General features: G+C 40.1%; 1 protein-coding gene and 1 long non-coding RNA gene across 6 annotated transcripts in view; one reads left to right on the top strand and one right to left on the bottom strand.

Moving 5' to 3' along the window:
- LOC123956356 (plexin-A2-like) overlaps nucleotides 1-20,990 on the bottom strand; it is a 60,354-nt gene that overhangs the window by 16,125 nt on the left and 23,239 nt on the right. The window contains exons 4-17 of the mRNA XM_046028486.1: nucleotides 19,958-20,058; nucleotides 17,298-17,421; nucleotides 16,192-16,345; nucleotides 15,575-15,671; nucleotides 13,163-13,277; nucleotides 12,431-12,631; nucleotides 11,606-11,702; nucleotides 10,225-10,424; nucleotides 8,042-8,193; nucleotides 6,873-6,990; nucleotides 6,331-6,467; nucleotides 5,458-5,625; nucleotides 3,924-4,017; nucleotides 307-546 (exon numbers count right to left, since the gene is read on the bottom strand). Coding sequence (XP_045884442.1) covers nucleotides 307-546; nucleotides 3,924-4,017; nucleotides 5,458-5,625; nucleotides 6,331-6,467; nucleotides 6,873-6,990; nucleotides 8,042-8,193; nucleotides 10,225-10,424; nucleotides 11,606-11,702; nucleotides 12,431-12,631; nucleotides 13,163-13,277; nucleotides 15,575-15,671; nucleotides 16,192-16,345; nucleotides 17,298-17,421; nucleotides 19,958-20,058 — 1,998 coding nt within the window. The remainder of the gene's footprint in view (nucleotides 1-306; nucleotides 547-3,923; nucleotides 4,018-5,457; nucleotides 5,626-6,330; nucleotides 6,468-6,872; nucleotides 6,991-8,041; nucleotides 8,194-10,224; nucleotides 10,425-11,605; nucleotides 11,703-12,430; nucleotides 12,632-13,162; nucleotides 13,278-15,574; nucleotides 15,672-16,191; nucleotides 16,346-17,297; nucleotides 17,422-19,957; nucleotides 20,059-20,990) is intronic.
- LOC123956358 overlaps nucleotides 1-20,990 on the top strand; it is an 82,444-nt gene that overhangs the window by 55,554 nt on the left and 5,900 nt on the right. For 4 of the 5 annotated variants that reach the window (XR_006821517.1, XR_006821515.1, XR_006821512.1 and 1 more), the window contains 2 exons: nucleotides 11,587-11,737; nucleotides 11,916-11,996. This is a non-coding gene — a long non-coding RNA (uncharacterized LOC123956358). Of the gene's footprint in view, nucleotides 1-11,586; nucleotides 11,738-11,915; nucleotides 11,997-12,366; nucleotides 13,295-20,990 lie in introns of those variants that run through there. The other variant, XR_006821514.1, reaches the window with a different exon arrangement.

Raw genomic sequence — 20,990 nt, 5'->3', positions numbered from 1 at the left:
CTCTTTTTGACAGGAAGGACACGAGTTCACTGAGAAATGTAGTTTTTTATAAAAACTCTGCTAGTTAAAGAAACACGAGATAAAGCAGACTCTGCCACTTGTGTCCGCTATTGTGTTGTTTGTTTAAAACGTGCAGTAAAGCATTCAAATTAATTTTATCATAAAACATTTTTAGAAATATTGTGTGCACAACATTATGTGATCAGAATTTCTGTCAATGCCAGATAGAGTCTATAACTATCTATTATAAGAAAATCAATAAAGAAACCAGAATACCAGGAGCAGGTCAGATCTCCTTTGACGTACTTTGAGTATGATTGGAGCACCAGGTTTCTGCTCGAGAACACCTGATAGACTGAGGGGTTCCAGGTAGGGGTTGGGGTAGTAGACAAAGCTTGTGTTGTTGTAAGTCAGAAGAGCTTGGACATTGTTGAAGACAAAGCCAAACTCGTCCACGTGTTTGATCGTCTCCTGGTCTGCTGTGTACTCCGCTTTCAGAGAGGGTGCAAAGCAGCTGATGGTGGTTGTGTTCAGCACTTTGCACACCTGGAGAGGAATCAAATCAGGTGTCCTAGTTACGCATGTCAGAGTATATACAGTACATATAGCTAGACATTGTGTGTGACATATTACAGAAACCAGACTACACATATTTCATGTTTTAATGGCATAGAGTGTTTGCTGCATGACTAGTAATTGCATAAATTATTGAAAGACATGTTGAAACCCCAACCAGAAAATCATGAGTCACTCATGAATTCATGACATTTTACCCTCATACATGTATTTGGTAAGTAATGGTCCAAAGTTTAAAAACATTTAAAACTTCAAACAATAGTTAAATTCACCACATGTGAATACATTAAGGCAATAAATTAAGGGCCCCTAGATAGAAATAGAATAATCTTTTCAGTCATATTTGAACATCGAGATGTGTATTTTGTGGAGCCTTTTTATCCTATTCAATTTGTGTATTAACATGAATATACTTATGCTCTCTGTGGTATTAACCTACATAACCTTAGATTAAGAATATCTATATTTCTGTCTGTTATTTATTAGCTGTTACGGTATTTACCTCCTCCCATCCATATGTTCAACAGTCTGCTCTTCTTCTTCCTTCTGCCTGTAAATGTATGCCAGCTGGTTTGCCACTACAATTGCTACAGTACTAAACTAAAGGCAGAGATCTGGGTCATATGTTAAAGCAACATTATGTAGTATTTTTATCTTAAAATAACAGCTTCAAATTAATTTTGATGGTACGCTGACTTGTAATAGGGTGAATAAGGTCACTATCATTGTCTCTCTTGGCCATGGGAGCTTTCTATGGCACGATGTAACATTGAAATCCCCTGTGTTTTACTCATTTGCGTGAGCGAAGAGAGAGCTAAAAGGATGCAAAAATGACAGATGCTGAGCCAAGTTAAGTTGCTTAGTCGCCCGCCTCCAGCTCAGCACCTGCGCTGCTCTCCACCACCTGTTATTTTATGGTAGCAAAGCTATGTAATGTTGCTCGGTCACTCGCTGCTAGCTATAAATCTTGAGTTGATTTTGGCAAACTTAATTGATAACACACTTGGACATTGGTAATGTTAAAACATTACCAACAATTATCCTGCTAGTGGAGAGCCGCACCACTGTCATGCCGGAACCAGGCGAGCGGGCAACATAACTGGGCTCAGCAGCCTATACAGACATATCAGCTAATAGCAGAGGCAAATGGACCAAAGAGTATGTTGACTGGGGAAGCTAAGAAGAGAAGGAGGGGCCAAGCAAGAGGCTTTGTGGAATAAGAGACAAGCGTGCAAGATGGATGCTGACATTCTTTCTGTTGGACTAGTAAGTAATATTGCTATGTCTTGTGTTGTCGCACTTGCTTGATGTTTGGCTGTGTAAGCAAAGTTGGTGACTTGCTAGTTTTAATGTAATCATAACAAATGCATGTGTACAGTTGTTCTAATTTATGACAGTAGTGAATTACACTCTGAAAAGGTAGGGGTGCCAAATTGCACAAACACATCATCCATAATGTTGCTTTAATAGGAAACGTTTTAATCTGTTTTGAAGCTATTGTTCCTGCATATCAACCAGTACATGCGTCTCATTTGAAGCCAATCATTTGCTCTTTTGAAGGGGTTAATTTTAAATTTTTAAAAAAGGTCTTTGTCACTACTGTTATTACATATTGGTACTTTATCAATAACCAGGAGCTCTCTGAAATTGGCATGTGCCTTGTTTTCTTCTGCAGCTCTTGAAAATCCTTTTAAATTTCAAGCAGATCCCATAAATTCCCCTAGCTTCAGGACAATTTTTAAGCTTCAGTTTTTATCTAAGTTTTCACAGAAAGTTGTTTCAAGTCAATTAACAGCTTTTGTGATTCAAAACATTTGAAAGCAATTCCAGTTATGTTTTTGATAGAGTATGTGCGATAAAGAGACTGCCCTCATTAAATTTACCAATGACCCTCTTTTAGCAACTGATTCAGGTTAAAGTTCAGCTTTAATCCCTTTAGATCTCAGTGCTGCCAATGACATTGTAAACCATGCAGTTTTAATTGACTGGCTCAAAGTCCGGGCTGGCATCATTAACACACAATTTAATTGGCTCAGGGCATACCTCTCACACAACATTGTCTACAGAAAAAAAAAACTCCTGTCCTTCATACACATTTCATTTGAAGATCCCGAATTCCTCATCTTGGTTCTCTTTCACATGCTTCTACTTTAGCAATATTATCTTTAGATATGGTGTTTCTTTTCATTGTTGTGCCAACGATGCAGATGTACCCTCTGAAACCCAGATACACATTCCTCTTTAAAGGAATTCCTCTATGATATACAGTATATATTTTGTGCTGTTAAATAAAAAGTTTGAAATTGTTGCCGCAGTAATTTTTGAGACTGACCTCAACTTTCCTCTACTCAGCTGAGAGCTATTTTTTCCCAAACAATTTCCCATATATTATTATTTATTGGTCTAGAAAAAGCCATTTCATATTGCCTTCATATTATATTTACCTTGTAAACCTTGTATAGCTTGTCTTCTGTCTTTGTTTTGGCATCGATAAAAAATGTCTTTAAAATCTTTATCTTACATCGTACAAGAAAAAGTCTTATCATTCCATTTCTGGAATTTCTTCACTAGTTGCGTGTTTAGAATTGATATTTTAGTTCATATTGATCTGTTACAAAGTTGAGTCAAAAGTTTCCTCCAGAAGCTTCGACCCTCGTTCAGCACAACGCGCAGCCTCAGATCCTCAGGCAATTCCCTTACTGGTCCAAAGTGGAAAACATGAGGCTAAAGGTGACTGAACTTTTGCCATTGGGGCGCCAACACTTTGGAACAATCAATCACTTTGAAGCAACCTGCCTAAGGAGTTCAGACAAGCAGAATCAGCACCATAAATCACCTCCCAAAACTGAGTTGTACTTTCAAGTTTTTTAAATCTCATTTTAGAATGAACCTCTCTATATGCAAGGTCTTTCTTACCTCTTTATTTATATATGGCTTCATTTTTACGTCCACAGCAATATTGACATTTTAAAAACTACAGCTTATTAGATTGTGCCATAGTATTTCAGTCTCTTGTTGGTTAATTTGCTCTCCTCTGCAGGCTGTTACCGAGACTGGTTGTTTCTATGACTTTTTTCACACTTTAGTAGTTCTGTAGGCGTACAGTATTTTATACTTACACCTTAACCAGCTTTAAACCAACCTGTCAGCCTATCATGAGTAAAAATGTCAGTACAGATCAGCATATAAAAACAAAAAGTAGTAAATTGACCACAACACTAGATCTACCTTGTTACAATTGTAGCAAACTATCAATAAAGAACAACTTTACTGTGACTTTTTCTGTCAGTTTGAGTAACCAACATAGATGAAGATGAGTGCAGTATATCAGCAGATGTCACACTCACATTGACAGATTCATGGCCGGCATATTTGACTCTGACCCGTGGCTCCTGAACTACATCCAGGTTGGTTCCAGTCACTGTCAGGGTGGTGTGTCCACTGTTTGGAAGGAAGGAACAAGTTTATTCATAAGCAACAAGAATTATTGGTCAAACACACCACATCAGCTCCAAGTAGCGTATATATGAATGCAAACTACCTTTTAATTAGATTTAATTAGAGTGATGCATGCAGAGGGATCAGTCTTTTTAACATACGAATCCAACATTTTCCAGAGAAACTGCATTAATGCAGGTTTGACGAAGTATAGCTGGCATGGTAGCTTGCTCTTTGTTATTGGGCAGAAGAGCCAGATCAAACGGCGAACCAGCTGGCTGCTATTTTATATTCATCCATGACTGTGAGGCTGGCATAGCATGAATACAGGTGCAGCTTGTTTACATATCTGCACTTGATATGATTAAAATAAACAACACTCCCTAAGCTTTGCGTAACCTGTGCTGCAGTGTGATCTTAGAAAACTGAAGTATGGAAAATAGAGAAGGAGAGACAAAGACAGAAAGAATACAACAAAGAATGAGGAAAATGGCTTTAATAAACTGGCCAGTCTAGTTAGACTGACACAGTGCCAATCCTTCTCTTCTCACACTTCAAAGGGTACCTAAGCTTGTAGGGCCACATAGTGGGACTGCACATTCATGATGAGGGCTCTTGATTGCAGCTCCACAAAGCTCCTCCTGTCACTAGGCTGAGGGCCAGGGTGTCTTTCTGAAGTCTAATCTGCAGGGACGTAGTGCTGGGTAATCCTACCCGAAACCAAATTAAGTGCCATCTTTTATTTAGTTGAATACAGGTAACGCACCTTTCAGCTGTGATAGATGCTCATTCTTGTAGAATCCGTGAAGAGTGTTTGCAAATTCACCTCGTTGTGATCCCTGATTAGATATCGTTTAACCTTGTTATAACTGACTACCACAACACGTTAGTTCTTTGCATCACTCTCTCTGCAACCCTGACTGTCTCACAGTCTCACAGATTGCCTGATTATTGTGCTGCCAGAAAGGTAAACTAAAAGTATCTATGTCTATGTTTGGCTCAGCATTCACTGCTACTGAGTATAGACTGTATGTGTAAAATAGAGCATATGTGCTGCAGTGCTGAAATTTGCAAAATTGCATTAATTATTACACGTTTTTCTAATCAAAACTAACACCATACTTGCGACCCATAAGCATCTGAGAGCCCTGTAGGAATGCCAAATTTGTCAGCAGTTTGCTGGTGACAATCATTTGTTAATTGTAGCGCTGTTCCTATTTGTCTTTTACCACCATAACCAGTACTCACTTTGCTTTTGTGAGATAGGCCCTAAAATTTGCATGCCTGTGGACTGTGTGAGGTAACAAAATCACAACAAAACCCCCTTGATCAAGCAAACTCCACGCAGAGAGGGCCAGGGAATTAACCTCCATCCTCGTGAGGTATCAGTGCATACGTGTGGCTGGTATCTGTGTATATGTAGTACTGTTTGCTTATTGTTACCTGGTAATACTCCACAAGGGCTCAATGCGCTGGACTGTTGGGTCTTCTATGTACTCAAAGGCCAGACTCCCAGGAACTTTGGCCCGGTCGACACTCAGACTGACCTGCACTGGTCCGGCTCTCGTCACAGATGGCGCAGAGAAGCAAACAATCTCCGCCATGGTCCTCCTGTTGGGAGTACCAAAGAGTGATTTATTCATGCCTTTGATTGCAACTCTGCCCACTTGCCGTTCGCAGTGGCAAATCCCTGACTTCATGCACTTATGAGCCATGCCCAGTACTATAAGGGGAGAGGATTCATTATAGACTGTCCCATCTCTTCCTCGTTAAAGACACATTAGGGATGGAACACTGTAATTAGAGGGTGCTCTAGCTAATGGCTTCCTCGCCTCACCCTCCTGACTCCTACCATGTGAGGCATTTTGAACTTTAAATAGATATCTATAAATACACAGAGAACAATACCTACTGCTGTGGCTTTTATCACCTCCTCACAAATCATTATTAAGACTTTTCATTTAACACAAGGACACTTAATTGTATCTAAAGTGTGGTTCTTTAAATAGAGTGATCTCTTACTGTGTTTCATAGATGTTAGAAAAATCTTTCATATTGTGTTGAAGCAGTGTCACTTTAGTCTCTGTGAATCTGGAGTCTTTAGGAATATAAGGTTAAAGGGGAACTATTATACTGCATTCCCAGCCCTATATTGTAGTTCTATGACTCAGCATCTGTCTGAAACAAGCTGTAGATGCTTCTGTTTAATATGAACATATGACATTGTAACATTATAGAAATGCTAGAAAATATTAAAAATGCATAATAGGTCTCCTTTAAGATAACAACAAGGGGTTATGTTATCACCAGACTCACCTGTACAGCTCACAGGTCTGATTACCAAAGTACACGTTAACAGTGCTTCCAGCACCCAGATTCTCCCCAACAATGGTGACCTTCGTGCCCCCGGATTCAGGTCCTCTGCCTGGGGTCAACGCCAGCATCGAAGGGGTCTGTGGAGAACCAAAATGCATTATTAATTGTCTGATTCTGAAAAGTCCTGTTCTGCTGGCCTTGGCTGAATAAACCACTGTGGAACTAAAAAATTAACAAACCTAATGGGTACACTAAAGAGATTCTTTTCAAAAAGAAAAAGTTAATAAAACATATTATTAAATCGAAATTCTTTCTGACTTGAGTGCAGTAAAGCACATGTTTATTTTTATTTGCTACACACAGTGAACAAACCATCAGAAACACCTTCGGAATGCACAATCTATGTTGTCTTTTTCTGGCTTCCTCTCCAGTTCATTATTGCAGTGGCTTGAGTAGATCAAATCGCTTGTTGGCTTTCACCTGTAATCACATGTTCAGCCTAATTCACTGCAAACACAAACAGATGTATTTCAGAGAATTACCACAAAGGAGTAAAGCTGGGAGGACTGTGCCCGTAGTTCTGGTCTGCATTCCCCAACACACAGCTTCACTGGACCTGGTGAACTACCTTTAGGAGCCTCAGCCATCTCACACACAATCCTGTCAAGATATAAAAACATGTGGGTGCACTACAACACAGACATGCAACAGATCATAACACAAGTAATAACAGAGGTCAGGCACTCACACACACAGAATCACTGCACTGTATCAAATTTGTTATGAATTGCACTGGCTGAAGATGGTCTCTGCTGGCCAGCGGGATTGAAGCAGACTTTCATAGAAGTTGTGGGTCAGTACAGAGGGCCATCTTTCTTCCTAATGGGAAACCTATAACAGCAATATAACTCAAATGATAAACTACACCTCTCCCCATCTCCAGCACGATTGCCACCCACCATTACCTCTGGTTGCCATAACAACATAGGGGTTTCTTTAATAAATCAGCATTTCCTGTCAGGTCAATAAGATAAAGTGTGCCATGAATAAGTCATTATAGCAACTGACCCCATGCTGAAATTAATGGTTGTAACAGCTGTAATGTCATGTTTTAAAGCACTGTGTGTGCCAAATGAATGGCCCTGCTGAATGCACTGCTCTGCGCAAGAAACTCTGTTCCCCAATACAATAAGAGCACCCAATGAATCGTCCCTGCCCAACCCTTCTATTCATACATCACGAGAGTTTTCCAATTTTCTGCTGGCATGTTCTTTTCTTTTTCTTTTTTTTATTTCTTACAAGGATATAAATAAAGTCCCTGCAGCCTGAGCTCAATCGCATTACATGGCTGTGAGAGAAACACATGGCTAACAGATTGTCCCTCCAGTCAGCGACATGCAGCGCATTTCAATTACAGCTGTGCCGACAGTCTCATAACGACAACGACACAAAGACTGTCTCTTCCTTTGGCTCTGACTGCACCAGAGCAATGCAAAGCCCCCCACACAATCCTACAACCTGATGAGGCATCACTGGGCTCCGGCTTATTCACAGACTATGCTAGTGTCAGTGAGAAAAATAGTGTGTGAGAGAAAAAGAGATTGCATGTGTTTATTTTCGCGGGTGTGTTTGCATCTGTACAGTATGTCTATGTACAGCACAGTATGAATCCATGTGTGTCCAGGCACAGGAGGGGAGGAGGCTCTCTTACTGTTCAGCAGTGATGTATCCCTCCTCCTGTGGGGTACATTGCACACCTGCCACCTCCACATTGCCCTCCAGCTCAGAGAATGACAGACCCAGGTTCAGGCCCTGGATGGTGACCTGTGTGCCCCCTTCCAGAGGTCCTGCAACTGGGCTCACCTACATAGGAATGAAAAGAAACTGAGATGAAGAAAGGATTTGACGTACAGTGGAAGGTTCTCTGCCAGTTTTGTCCACATAGAATAAAAACTGTAAAACCAGCAATAAAAGGACATTTTCTGTACTATATTGTTTTGGCAATAGTATACATATCCCAGAGTTTCCCATGTTGGAGAATAATGTGCCATAGAGAGAATTAAATGTAATTAGCTACATTTTTAGTTGCGAGTCATGTGCTAATATGAACAAAATAATTGCAGTGCTTTTACAAAATATCCAGAGTTTGATGCTTTTGTATAAAAATGCAAGCCCTCAAGGTGTATATTAGTTAAAAAAAACCTAAAATCTTAGCACAATCTAGAAGTGTTAAGTGTTAAGTGTTAAGCACTTCCACATGATCCGACTGACGGAGAGTCTTCACAGACACTTTCTGTTTAATCTCTGTGTAAACATTAAGTACATTTACCTTAAGTCTGTGTGAATTGCATAACTCGGTTACTGATATGGATAATTCAAAAAACCTTTATATCTGCTGTAATTCAAAACAAACTTTGATGAATAATGCAGTGTTTAACAAAGCCTATTCACAGTCCTTTCCAGTGTAAAGTTAACCATCCCAGCAGGAAACCTTTGGACGTGCAGAGCAGAAGGAGTCCAACACTCCTTCAACGCCCGAGCAGCACTCGGTAGTTGATTCATTCTGCTGCAGCTCCTTCAGAAACACCAATAATGTGACAGGGACATCAAAGGCTTGCGGCTCTTTGAAGTGGAAGAGTCTTGCATCTCTGTGCCTGACCCATTGTGCCTCATTCAAGAGAATGAACAGGAGTTTGTGACATAAAAGATCCATCACCACTCTCTAAACAAACTGAATTCGTTTAACTGTCAAGCACTTAAGTTATTCAGTGGAATAAAATCTGAGATCGTCTCAGGTAAACAGACACTTCGATGGGAAACTGGAAGGTTGCTACAGATTGCTACAAAAATTGGTTTATACAAGCTACCAGAAATATCCAACAAGATGTGTGGGCATACTGTTGTCTGCTACTAAGAGGTACAGATACGTAGATGGATGGTTGAAGAGATAGATTTGTGATTGGACATTTATGGGCAGTGGGCTTTTGTTAAAAGCCTTTAGCCCCTAAGCTCTTCCAGAACTCAAATGGCAGTTTCTGGAAGTAAAAATAATGAATACTCTCCACAGGAAATTTGTTTTTTTTGCTTACACTATAAATGCATAAGAATAAATCTATGGTCTATTATCCTGTAGAGGCCATAAGTCAACATGGTAGGTCATAGGTCATCATGTCAACTTCAAATAGTGTTTATATCAATCAGATGTCACTGTTCCACGGTGATGGTACCATGGTGGCGCTCATTTTCTCAGTTGGCAGCCAGAACGGAGTGAAATAAAGTAGTATCAGCTACTGTAACAATCTGCTTCACTTTGGTTTCTCTGTCAGACAAACACAGCACTTGAAACAAGATTCTTTCCATCTTCATCTTAAAAGTTTCTGAACAGATTACTACAATGTCATGATTGGTTTCAACTGGCTTGCCTAGTTCAAGACTTATATTTTTTATTTGTCCAATTTTCTGAAATTTTATAAATTTTAATAATACAAATGGAATAATTAGTTTAAGAAATCCATTAATCCATCCATCGTTAACCGCTTATCCTGGTACAGGGTCGCGGGGAGTTTAAGAAATCCAAGCTTCTGAAAAAAAATACTCTCAGAAACTACTTATTCTAAATGAGACTGCTTTCTTATAGCAAAAGATCACATCTTGTGTTTGTATAATTTAGAAATACTATATGTTTAAGTTCGGTGGCTTGGCTGGCTGACTGACTGACTGACAGACTGAGTCACTGACTGACTGACTGATTGACTGACTGACTGAGTTACTGACTGACTGACTGATTGACTGACTGACTGAGTTACTGACTGACTGACTGACTGACTGACTGAGTTACTGACTGAGTTACTGACTGACTGACTGGGCAACAGCCAAACAAACAAACAGACAGACCTCAGTAATGCGTGGGTTGGTACACTTGACATTCCTGGCAGAAAGGTTCAGCCAGCGGCTAGCGTAGGGGGAGATGGGTGGACAGTGCTGCTTCATGGTGCATCGGCCCTCGCCGCTACACCAGCCACACTGGAACTTCCTCTCTGCCCGCAGACACATGCCACAGCTGTCGCGCTGGGCACTGCACTTGTAGAGGTGCACTGTGGAATAACACAAAGGATATCTGGTCACTTAAAATCAAGTAATTTCATATGTCAATATTGATGTGGGGTTTTTTTACTGCTATTAATAGGTTATAAAAGCAAATGTCAACAATAAAATATTCTGCAAAAATACAACTAAATTTAGACCAGCAGGGAGTGCTGTTACAATTTGATCAACTGTTCAAATGAAATCAAACTGACAACTGATCGGAACACATTCTTAAATATTTGGTATTTACAGTCAACTTCAAAAACATCTGGCTATAACACAGGACAGTCAACTTGTGAATTCAATAAAATTCTTAAAAAGCTAATTAAATTAAATTCCTTCTTCTAAGAAAAAAAGATGCCAAAGTAATCCAATAAACCTTTCTTTGAAGTCTGTTTGGTAACACTTTCTATGAAGGTCATCGCTATAATGACTTATGCATATATTTATAACACGATATAATTCGTCCACAAGACATAACACTTTAGTCATTAAAAAAATAAAGTGTATTCATAACGAGGCAGAGTCGGTGGTTATAATGTGTTATGGAACATGGTCAGAGATTCTTGCCGCACATTGATATAAACTGGTATTAGTATTAGTTATAAAACATTAAATCAAAAGTTCATAATACGTTATGAACTTTGCTATAGCGCCTAATGCATGTTTGTAAGTGATTATAACAACTGTTATAATGTCTTATGGACGCATTATATCATGTTATAAATATATGCATAAGTCATTATAGCGCTGACCTTCATAGAAAGTGTTACCGTCTGTTTCTTACATCCTCTCCCCTGTAAGTAGCCTGTATTTATGCCCATATAAAGTAACTTACTTGAGTAATGACAAGGTCTGTTAAAATCCATGGCCATCACTATGTATACCCTTGGTTACGGGGATGTATTTATTGTACAACCCACAATGACGACTGACAAACACCTTTTCTTGCATGATGATGGAGAGGAAACCAAGAGCAGTCGTGACAGCCAAACTGAGCAAATATGAAGATTCACCCTTCACTCGTGTGGGCGCACAAGTGATTAGGTGCTTTTTGATAACACTCCCTGCTATTGTGAACTTTCTCTCAAGGCCCATTGGGAGCCTTGAAGTGATATGACCCATCTATCCCCTGTGGATTGAGTGCTTTACACTTCTCTGGCCTGGCAGTGATGGATGGCAGAGGCACCTTTAATCTTCTCGGGATTGTCGATGATGAAATTGCCGTTCCATACGATGGAGAGGTCTACTGCCAGGTCACTGATCTTCACACCCTCATACATGTACTGAAAAGCAGAAACACCGAGTGAGGGAGCTTGCGGTAAGTGGATCAAGAGAGAGAGAAAGTCAAAAGAGAGATAGAGTTAAAAAAAAAAGAACATACAGAGAAAGACAGAGAGGGGTAAAATGAGAGAATGAAAGGGCAGCAGAGAGACAAGGCTTTTAACCATCTGTCATTTTTGCAATGGTTGTCTGCTCCTCTCCTCTTTGACATGTAGGGACGCAAACCCTGGCTGGGGTGGCTGATCATCCACATCTGAAGAAAATGGCCTTTTCATTCATTGTCACGGAGTAGCAAGGTATGCTTTGCATCAAAATTTTGCCTCTAATTTGCATTGTGCAACAAAATTCGCAAAGATCTCCTGTATTAATCCCGAACCTGTCTGGAACGTCACATTTATGCTTTGTTAACACCTAGGATGTTAGTCTGACAATATACAGCTTACAAGACAAGGTCATATTGAAGTCTTGGTTTCCATCTTTTTCACTTTAGCCATACAACAATTTTCCTTGCCTTTTCTTTCATCCTTCCTTCCCTGTCAATCTCCTTCTTTCTCTCACATGCTTTTCCTCATTTCTTTCACTTTCCCTTGCCTCTGCTTTCTCGTCAGTATGCTCAACACCTCGGGCGGTATTCACTGATGTACCCTATGTACCTTGCCTACACAGCATCCAAGCTATCTGCCTCATTTGACAGCTGTGAGACTCCCACTGGGAGTGTTCGAGGTCATACCGAGCTGTTCTGGCACTGCACGCTGGTGCTATTGAAGCGCAGTGCCGTGACACGGTGGCTGACACCCTGCACGTGCACCACGCACTCGTAGCCCCGTTGGCCTGACTGCGGCTGGGGCAGGTTTCGGGCCCTGAGGGTGATGGGTCGGACCTCGCCGGCCGGAATGAGAATTTCTCCAGAGTGAAGGAGCTGAGGGCAGTCCTGTGAAAACAACAGACAAAAGCAAAGATTTGTACCATTCACAGTAAGATGCGGATATGCATGGTGTAAATCCCACCCAGTATGGCACATGCCACACCATTGAAAAGGACCATTGAGGAAGAGGAGGGAACTGATGACAAGAGTCCAAATAAGTAGAAGAAAGAGGATAAATCCTAATGACTTTGATGATTCTGACTTTTCATGAAGTGCCATTAGCAGGTGAAAGTTTCAGTAAAATATCGAAAAATCTACTGGCACACACATTTGTACAGATATTCACAGCTCCTAGATGAATTCTAATGAATTTGGTGGTGATATCCTGACATTTCATAGCATGCAGACGTTAGCATTTCGCTCAAAAAGCCTCATAGAGTTGCCTCATAGATTTGCTAGCATGGCTGTAGGCTATATTTTTAAATCATGGATTGTGCTAAGGAACAGATAGATGGTGCGCCACTGTAAAAGCTACACTTTAATCAGCTAATGAAACTAACACTGCAGTATATTTATGTTAATGTGAATGTACAGCACCTCTGAGGCGTTTACTCTTCCCTCCTGGAATGAACAGCTGCTGGGGTCGTGGGTGCACAGATTGCGGTATTTACACCAGTGGCAACGAAAAGTGCTGTTTACACAGGACAGACACCTGCAGGAAGAAATCAACACATAACTACATACAATACTGAAAAAAATGTTATAATACCTCCTGTATATTCAGTTACTCTGCATATACACGGAATGTAAAATAAAGATGAATCCCTTTTTCATTAGAGAATTAAAAGGGGAGACTCATAAAGGATTATAGCTTTCTTCTGAATTTATCTTATTAGTGTGTTTCATGGAAAGATCAGATCATTTCTATGCATGAATGGTAGTCTTTTTGTTGTAGATGACAATAAATGTCCTTAAGCATGAAGTTTTGGCAGGAGAGTAACTATTCAAGTGTCCCTGACACTTAAAGCACTCTTAAGCAGTTGTAACAAATAAAAAGATGTAGTATATGTAACACGTTTCTTACAGACCCCTTGCTTTACATTTCTGAAATTTGACTGTAATAAAAACACCTACAAACCCATACAAAATCTGGAATTGAAACACAATCATTAGAGAAGAATTGCATCTTTGGCTCTGATTCAGTCAACTGCAGTGAAGTGAGAGGTGAAGAGATGGGTGATGCACAGCTGTTGATATACTGAACAGAGCTATTAGAGAGCTTTAAATTGAACTTGGCCTATTTCCCTCAAAGTTGGTTCTCCTGAATTTGGTCATGAAATAAGATGAAACCATGAGGAATCTATAAAACCACTAGCTGCAATCAAATACAGCGGCTACATATGCCAATAAATGTAGTGCAGCACCATTAAATTTAGATATTAATTAGCTGCCCAGGGCCAGTATGGACATAAAAACATGTGCGTGCATGTGTGCGTGTGTGAAAGAGAAAGAAATTTGTGGGGTTGGGTATTAATAGAGGTGGACTGGCAGGGAGCTGCAAACACTGGATAATTAATTATCAAGGGTGACGTTATGCGGAGGTTATGGTGGTAGTGGGGGGAGGAAGAGGTGCTGGATTAGGAGTGTGTCTGGTCTGAATTATTAATCACAGGAGTTCACAGGGTCACTCCACAGCTAATGGAGGCCGTATTGGTGTGGGGCGGATGTGATGAGCTTCCTACTGTTTCTCTCTAATGGTTTAATGTGGTTATATTGGGGCATTCATGTTGCGGTCAAAGAGAATTTTGAATAGGTGGCATGTGTATCCACTGTGGGCTAATTTACTGGGTTTGGCTATGAATACAATCATATCAATCAGATGTTCCCTCCTAGAGTGAACTTATTGTATATGCCCAAATCCAGCCTTTGTGTTCTCACGGTTCAGTATAATTCATTGCAGAGTATGTCAGTTCAAATCTCAGTAACACTTCAAAAAGAAAGGACATGCTTATCATCTCTTAACTATTATTGTACCACTCACAGAAAGTGGACAATAAATGTCTTTTAAATAACTAATTCAGTATTATGTGATTTGGCCTTTCTGGAGCTTTGTGAAGTGTCTTGTTATGTTGCTGTGAAAACATATAACGTTGCTGATTTGCAGACTTGTAGGCTAATTGGCATTCATCCTAATAAGATCCACCTTTGTAGCAGTGTTTGTAATTGTTATTCAGATCGAAACATTCTTGTCATAGTTTACTGTTACGGTAGATACAGTTTACATTAGCATAATGGCTCAAAGTCAAAGCAGCCTCCTGCAGTCTGGAAGCTTCAATATAAGCTTAGGGGTAAAACAGATAAGCATTTAAATAAAGTCCTCTTTAATTTACATTATTTTATCTACCCTCAAGGCACCAGGGCAAGGCTAAAATCTAAAATGTCTTATGTCTCATACCTCACAACAAACTCTGGCAGGCCCCTTTGGACAAAGTCAAGACAAAAAGGGGTGTGTGAGGCTAATGCTTATCTATTTACGGGTCCTTGGGGACTGCTGGCCTACAGCATCGCACACTCAGTTGCACCAGCAACGCTGCTCAGTTACGAACACTGTGGGACTACTATGCAGTTTCTTGGTGTGAAGATGTATATGTTATTGCATATAAAGAGCATATATACTTTGGAAAATGTTTGTGTCTAAAAAGAAAAGAAAATTGAGTTTTAAGAATAACTGACAAAACATATGTAGTTGTTTGTATTTAAAGCTGTGAGCAATAAGCCCATAAACTGCCAGCTTAAGCAAAGTGGAAACAAACAGGCCACGGCAAATGCATCTTGTTGATTCTAATGAAACCTGACAGATTGAACTCAGAGGTTATCTAACAGCCTGATCTTAAGTGGAGTTGCAAACATCAGTACATCATTGCCCTAAATTAGGTTGTACTCTTCCAACTATTGAACAAATCAAAGGTTGAGGGGAGAAGAGTGAGGGGCGGTGGCAGCTGGACTCACGTTTTATGTGTGCTGCAGTTGTAGAACTTCACCTCTGTGCTGGCAACCGTTTGACCCGTCTCCTTTGAGTTCAGACGAAGCTCTACGCCAGCCCAGTCTGAGAGCAAGAGAGGGGGTTAGGGAGAAAGGAGAAGGATTGAAAAATATGTGAGAGTCGATGAGAGAGAGAGAACAGTGTGAAGAGAGGTGAGAGAGAGAGACAAAAAGGATGGGTGAAAGAACGAAAGCAATGAGCGAAAAGAAGAGGTCAAAATGAGAAAAAAAAATGTTAATACTTTTATCACACTTCTGTAAAGAGCCACCTGGTGTCTGCTTCTCTGCAAGGGCATATTGCTGTTGTCATGAGAAAACCTTCAGTCAGAAACTTCAATTAAGGGATTACTGTATATGCTCAGAGAAAATTCTACTGCTCCTTCGTACTTATCAAACTCGTTGGATAAACAAAAAATGCAAGGTGGTCAATCTGAAAAGAAGGCATTTTTTTGTGTCTGGAATATGGATGTTTTAAGTTTTTCAACTCACATTGGCAACCCCCCTAAATCTGTATTTTCAGGCTGTGTTCTTTTACCATTAGTGCATAATTTCTTTGTTTTTACACATGATATCTGAGCTCATACCTTGTCCTTCTGGTATCTGAGGGACCTCCTTCCCAGCTGGGGACAGACACATGAAGCTGTTCCCATTGACACGACCCTCAACTTGGGCCTGCTGCCCAAATGAACAGGTGATTCCAGCAGAAAGGTCTGGAACGTTATTCACCTCCAGCAGCAGCTAAAAACACAGGAGAGAGAGAAGATTTGATGTATTGAGTATGTATTTGAGACTGGCATGGTGCATTGGTAAATGTATTTCTTTAAAAACAGAGTTAAAGGTTCTACATAATTCAAAAGTTTGGGAAACCTGTCCAAAGGGAAAAAAATCAGTTCCTCTTAAGCTAAAAGCCGTACAAAATCCGTACTGTATATATTTGAAAAATTGACTCCAGGAAGTTACTGCTCCCATCCAGGCACATTACCCCCTGTAAAACTGTAACTTGTTGTTTTTACAGTTCTGTTTTTGTATGGATTAAACTAACTGGATATATCTGGTTAATTTGTCAGTTGCTGGTAGGCAGAGTTTGCTGGTAGGCAGAGTTTGTTACGTTTGGACATAGCCAGGCTACTTGCAAACTAATCGGCTACTGGCTCCAGCTAGATATTTAACAGAGATGCGAGAGTGGTTTTAATTCTCTCATCTTGCAAGAAAGCAAGTGTTAGAGCCATTACAATAAAGCAAGAATTAGTGCTTTTCCCGAAATGTCTAACTATTTTCTTGAAATAATCTTAAGTTGTTACTGTTCTTCACTCCTCTGTGCTCTTAGCTTTTGTAGAAAAACTGTTGAAATAAGCTTCTAGGAAATGTAATCATCATTTGGGAGATGCATCAGAAATGCAGACAGAGGAACTCACTGCCATAAAAGCAGCTCCAACCTCAGTTTTTCACATTTGTCTCACAGTAAACCAAAATAAATAGAGTGGATAGCCTACATGGAGAATCACCCTTTTCTCTCTCTCTCTCTCTCTCTCACTCTTCACGTCTCACAAAACTAATCTTCTCTACCAGACTCATACTTACTGTACTGTACATGTGGCTGTACAAGGTTACTTTCAGTGATTGCTCATAAACATCGGCATTGTGAGTGGAGTGGCAGAGCAGTGATAGGCGGAATGATAAGCAGACTCACAGGAACACTATGTGCTGATACAGCAATGCTGTCCGGGTGAGCGATAACCTTCACACAGCGGTCAATGTCAGTGGCAAAACGGAAGGTCTCCTCCGCCCTCTGACACCGATCCCTCCTCGAGCACCTGTGGAGCAAGTAAAAGTGATCAATAGTGATGAATTATAGGCAGCAAACCCTCTGATTTTTAGCCATGCTAGCAGTTCTGTATAGCAATGTTGGTCTGTCCATCCACTACTTTGGTCCAGACTGAAATATCTCAATAACGTGTGGATATACATTTGGTACAGTCTCAGGATTTATTTTAATCATTTTGGTGATCACCAAAGTTTAGTGCTAATTAGCAAGTGTTAGCTAAAGAAAGATGGTAAACGCAGCAAACATTAGAACTGTTTATCAGTTGAGCTTGTTTGCATTACCACTGTGGGTTAGCTTGCTGGCATTGGCATGTAGCAAAAATCACCACCGTGCCTGAGTGCAGCCTCACTGAGATGCTAGCATGGCTGTAGACAGGCATTTGTACATAAACAGCATATAGATAAAGCTAATGTCAAAACCAAAGTTGAGGTGATATCAGTCGTCTATATCGGAATTATATTGTAAAATATGGACGTAATATCTGATATTCATTTAAAACTGTTTCTAAAGCTGTTTAACACATTTTTAACTTAACCTCAGTATAGGATTGTGCATGTTTAGATTTAGTTTTTTAACAAGGTCATCTCATGTCAGAGATTCCCAGTCAGATCTTTCCCTTTGCATTTATGCATTTCTGTAGAGCAAATTACACCAAGTGCAAAAGTAGAAAGTAGTTTCAACTCCTAGATCCCAACAGGCAATTAAAAGTAAGAAGTGAAAGGGTCTGCACCATAGTGTGACCTTAGAATAATCTTGTAAGAGAGAAATGCAAAGTAAAAGTACATTTAAATGTATGACAAGGAGTAGAAAGGATTTATAAAACGTTTAGCAATGTGTCCAGTTTTATAAATGGGGATTTGGTGTTGAGATAGTTTTAATGTGGTTGTATTGATACTGATATCTTTGAAAGAGGCATTATAGGAGTTAGGTCTGCAGGCTTCGTTAGTAACAGACAGGTTGTACTTAAGCATAAACACTGATTTGAAAAGAACAAGAGTTTCTCAGCTGTACAGTTAAAATTGTATTGAGTATGAGTATTTTGGCTGTACGCCTTTCTTTTAAATGTGTAATGCGCACAGCGAGGGGAGATTGTACTTAATACACTCTCAGATGCTGCTGAGGGGGTGGCACCTCCTGAGAGAGCTCAAAGAGCACCGAGGCCTCTGCTGTAATTACAACACAATATAAAGGCGGAATGAAAACGCAGCGACAGCTGTTGGTGGCTCGGCTCCTTGAGGCAGACCAGAGCCACAGGAGTATAGACAGTCACCTTCTGACCGCTCATCAGCTGAAGTGCCTCTGAAAGAAAACCCCCGGATGCCTTTCATCTCTCATCCCTTTTATTCACTGTGTTTTGTCTGATGGTGCCATTTGTTCCCTTTTCCTCCAGGCTTTGTACGTGTTCAGCTACGCCCCCCACACACTCTGTCAGTTAGGTACTTTGGTGCACTGTGCCAGGGGTGGGAAAGTGAGATACTGAAAGAGGTCTACATGACACTCTTTGAGACTGATTCAGAGGCTTGGAAAAGACCCCAATCTGGGTTTAATAGACAGAAAAATAAAGTAGCCTAATTCTGCAATGTGAGGGATCATGATTCGCTTTGGGTTACTTGAGGGAAAAGCAGTCTATCTATTCACTGATAAGTGTAAGGCATTAATTTAAATAAACAGCGTAATGGGACTTGCACACAAAGTCAGCATTCAGGAAAAACGGAAAAACAACTTTTGAGGTAATTTAGATTTAGAACAAAAAATGTTTTCTTCTCTCTTCACGGGTGATTTGATAACATAGAGAGCTGCAATTTAAATAATGCTGCTCATCATCAAGATATTGCTAGCTGAAATACAGACGTCATATGATGAGGCAGGGGTAAATCCCTGGCTGAGGTCAGCTTCAAACACAGCAGCTGGTTTGGAAACACAGGGTTTTAATCTCTTGAATCCCCTTTGCTCCATATCGAGGTATTATGCAAGCTAACCTGGGGGTCAGATAATTAAGATGGAAGAGATAAGCTTGCTCTGTTAGGTCCAAAATGTTCCCCGGGTATGTAGAGGTGTAGTTTGTACATCATTCCCTCCTCCATTAACACCAGTCGCCCTCCCGCCTAACAGACAATAAAATCTGGTAGCCATGCAGTTTCTGGCGTCCTAAATATAGCGCTATTTAAGAGGGATCACACTGTCCAACAACCACTTCCAGGTTTTCTGTTTGTCCAGCCAGCTGTTGATAATGGTGATCTCCAGGGAGCAAAATAAGTCTGAATATTAAACTGCACATATCATATGACCATGTGCTTAACCTTAGTTATATTTTCGTATAAACTACAAGCTGTTTAGTGAACAATTTTAAGTTTTTCAATTAAATTTTATAGCGCCAAATTAGACGTTATCTTAGGGCACTACTAGTATTGTTTTAATCCCTCAGCTGTGATGTGTGTGTGTGTGTGTGTGTGTGTGTGTGTGTGCGCGCGCGCATGTGCGTGTGTGTGTGGGAGAATGGGAGAAGATAAAGGAAACAGACTCACATGTTATACAGGACACACCAGCCACAATGGGGGTCACCGGAGCTTAGACACTCAGCACATGAACCATACTGCTCACAGGTCTCCACAGGGACCTGAGCCACCTAAACCAGAGAAATGACAGGCAGTGTGAAAATATGGAGTAGAACACATTAATGACAACGTAAATTATTAAAAACAGACAGTACAAAAAGTTAAAAAGTTTTCAAAAAGAGAATAAAAACTGCACTGCTCTCTCTTAGCATATCATTTAAACAGCATGTTTTGGCTATTTGGCATCCGTACACTTATGGACATGGTTCCAGTTGCACCCATTGTGAGTTTGCATCACACTCAGGGTGGGAAACTGTATGAGAAAATTAAGCCTGATTTTGGTCCTTTTGTAGTGTACACATGTCACGCAATCTATAAAATTAAGATTAGATTTTTGGGGCATATTTGCCTTAAGTGTTCAGACTACAGTGGAGATGTAGACAGGAAACACAGGAAGAGAGGGTGTACAACTTGCACCAAAGGATAGCAAAGGATACCAAAAGAACTGAGCCAGGGACAATGCAACTATATGGTAAGGGTCCCAAACCACCAGGCCACACAATACAGTCTTAAAGGAATATGCAAACATATGGTATTTCAGATAATAAATAAATAAGGGTTAATAAATAAGATGAGACTGAAGTCCTCTCTTTGTTTCTAATGTAACACTAGTTTAATCTATAAAGAAGAAGCTTTCTTGCACACAAGAAAAGTCAGCATAGGACCAGCTGAAAACTTCTTAATTGGCAATTATGTTGATGTTTTGATTAATAATTTCAGTAGTTTTTCAGGCAAAACAGTCAAATATTTTCTGATTCCAGGTACTCAAATGTGTTTTGCTGCAATTATCTATTTTATATCAGACTAACCTGAATATCTTCCTTTCAGTTTGGGACTTTTATTCAGAAGTAATTTGAAGACGCTACCTAGGGCTCTACAAACACTTAAATAGTGTTAGTATAATAAATTATACGTGCAAAGTATTAAAGTTTCTTGCTCTTAG

Source organism: Micropterus dolomieu, linkage group LG18, assembly GCF_021292245.1.
Source record: "Micropterus dolomieu isolate WLL.071019.BEF.003 ecotype Adirondacks linkage group LG18, ASM2129224v1, whole genome shotgun sequence".
In the NCBI taxonomy this organism is placed as follows: Eukaryota; Metazoa; Chordata; class Actinopteri; order Centrarchiformes; family Centrarchidae; genus Micropterus; species Micropterus dolomieu.
This window is presented reverse-complemented; position numbering and strand designations above follow the sequence as displayed.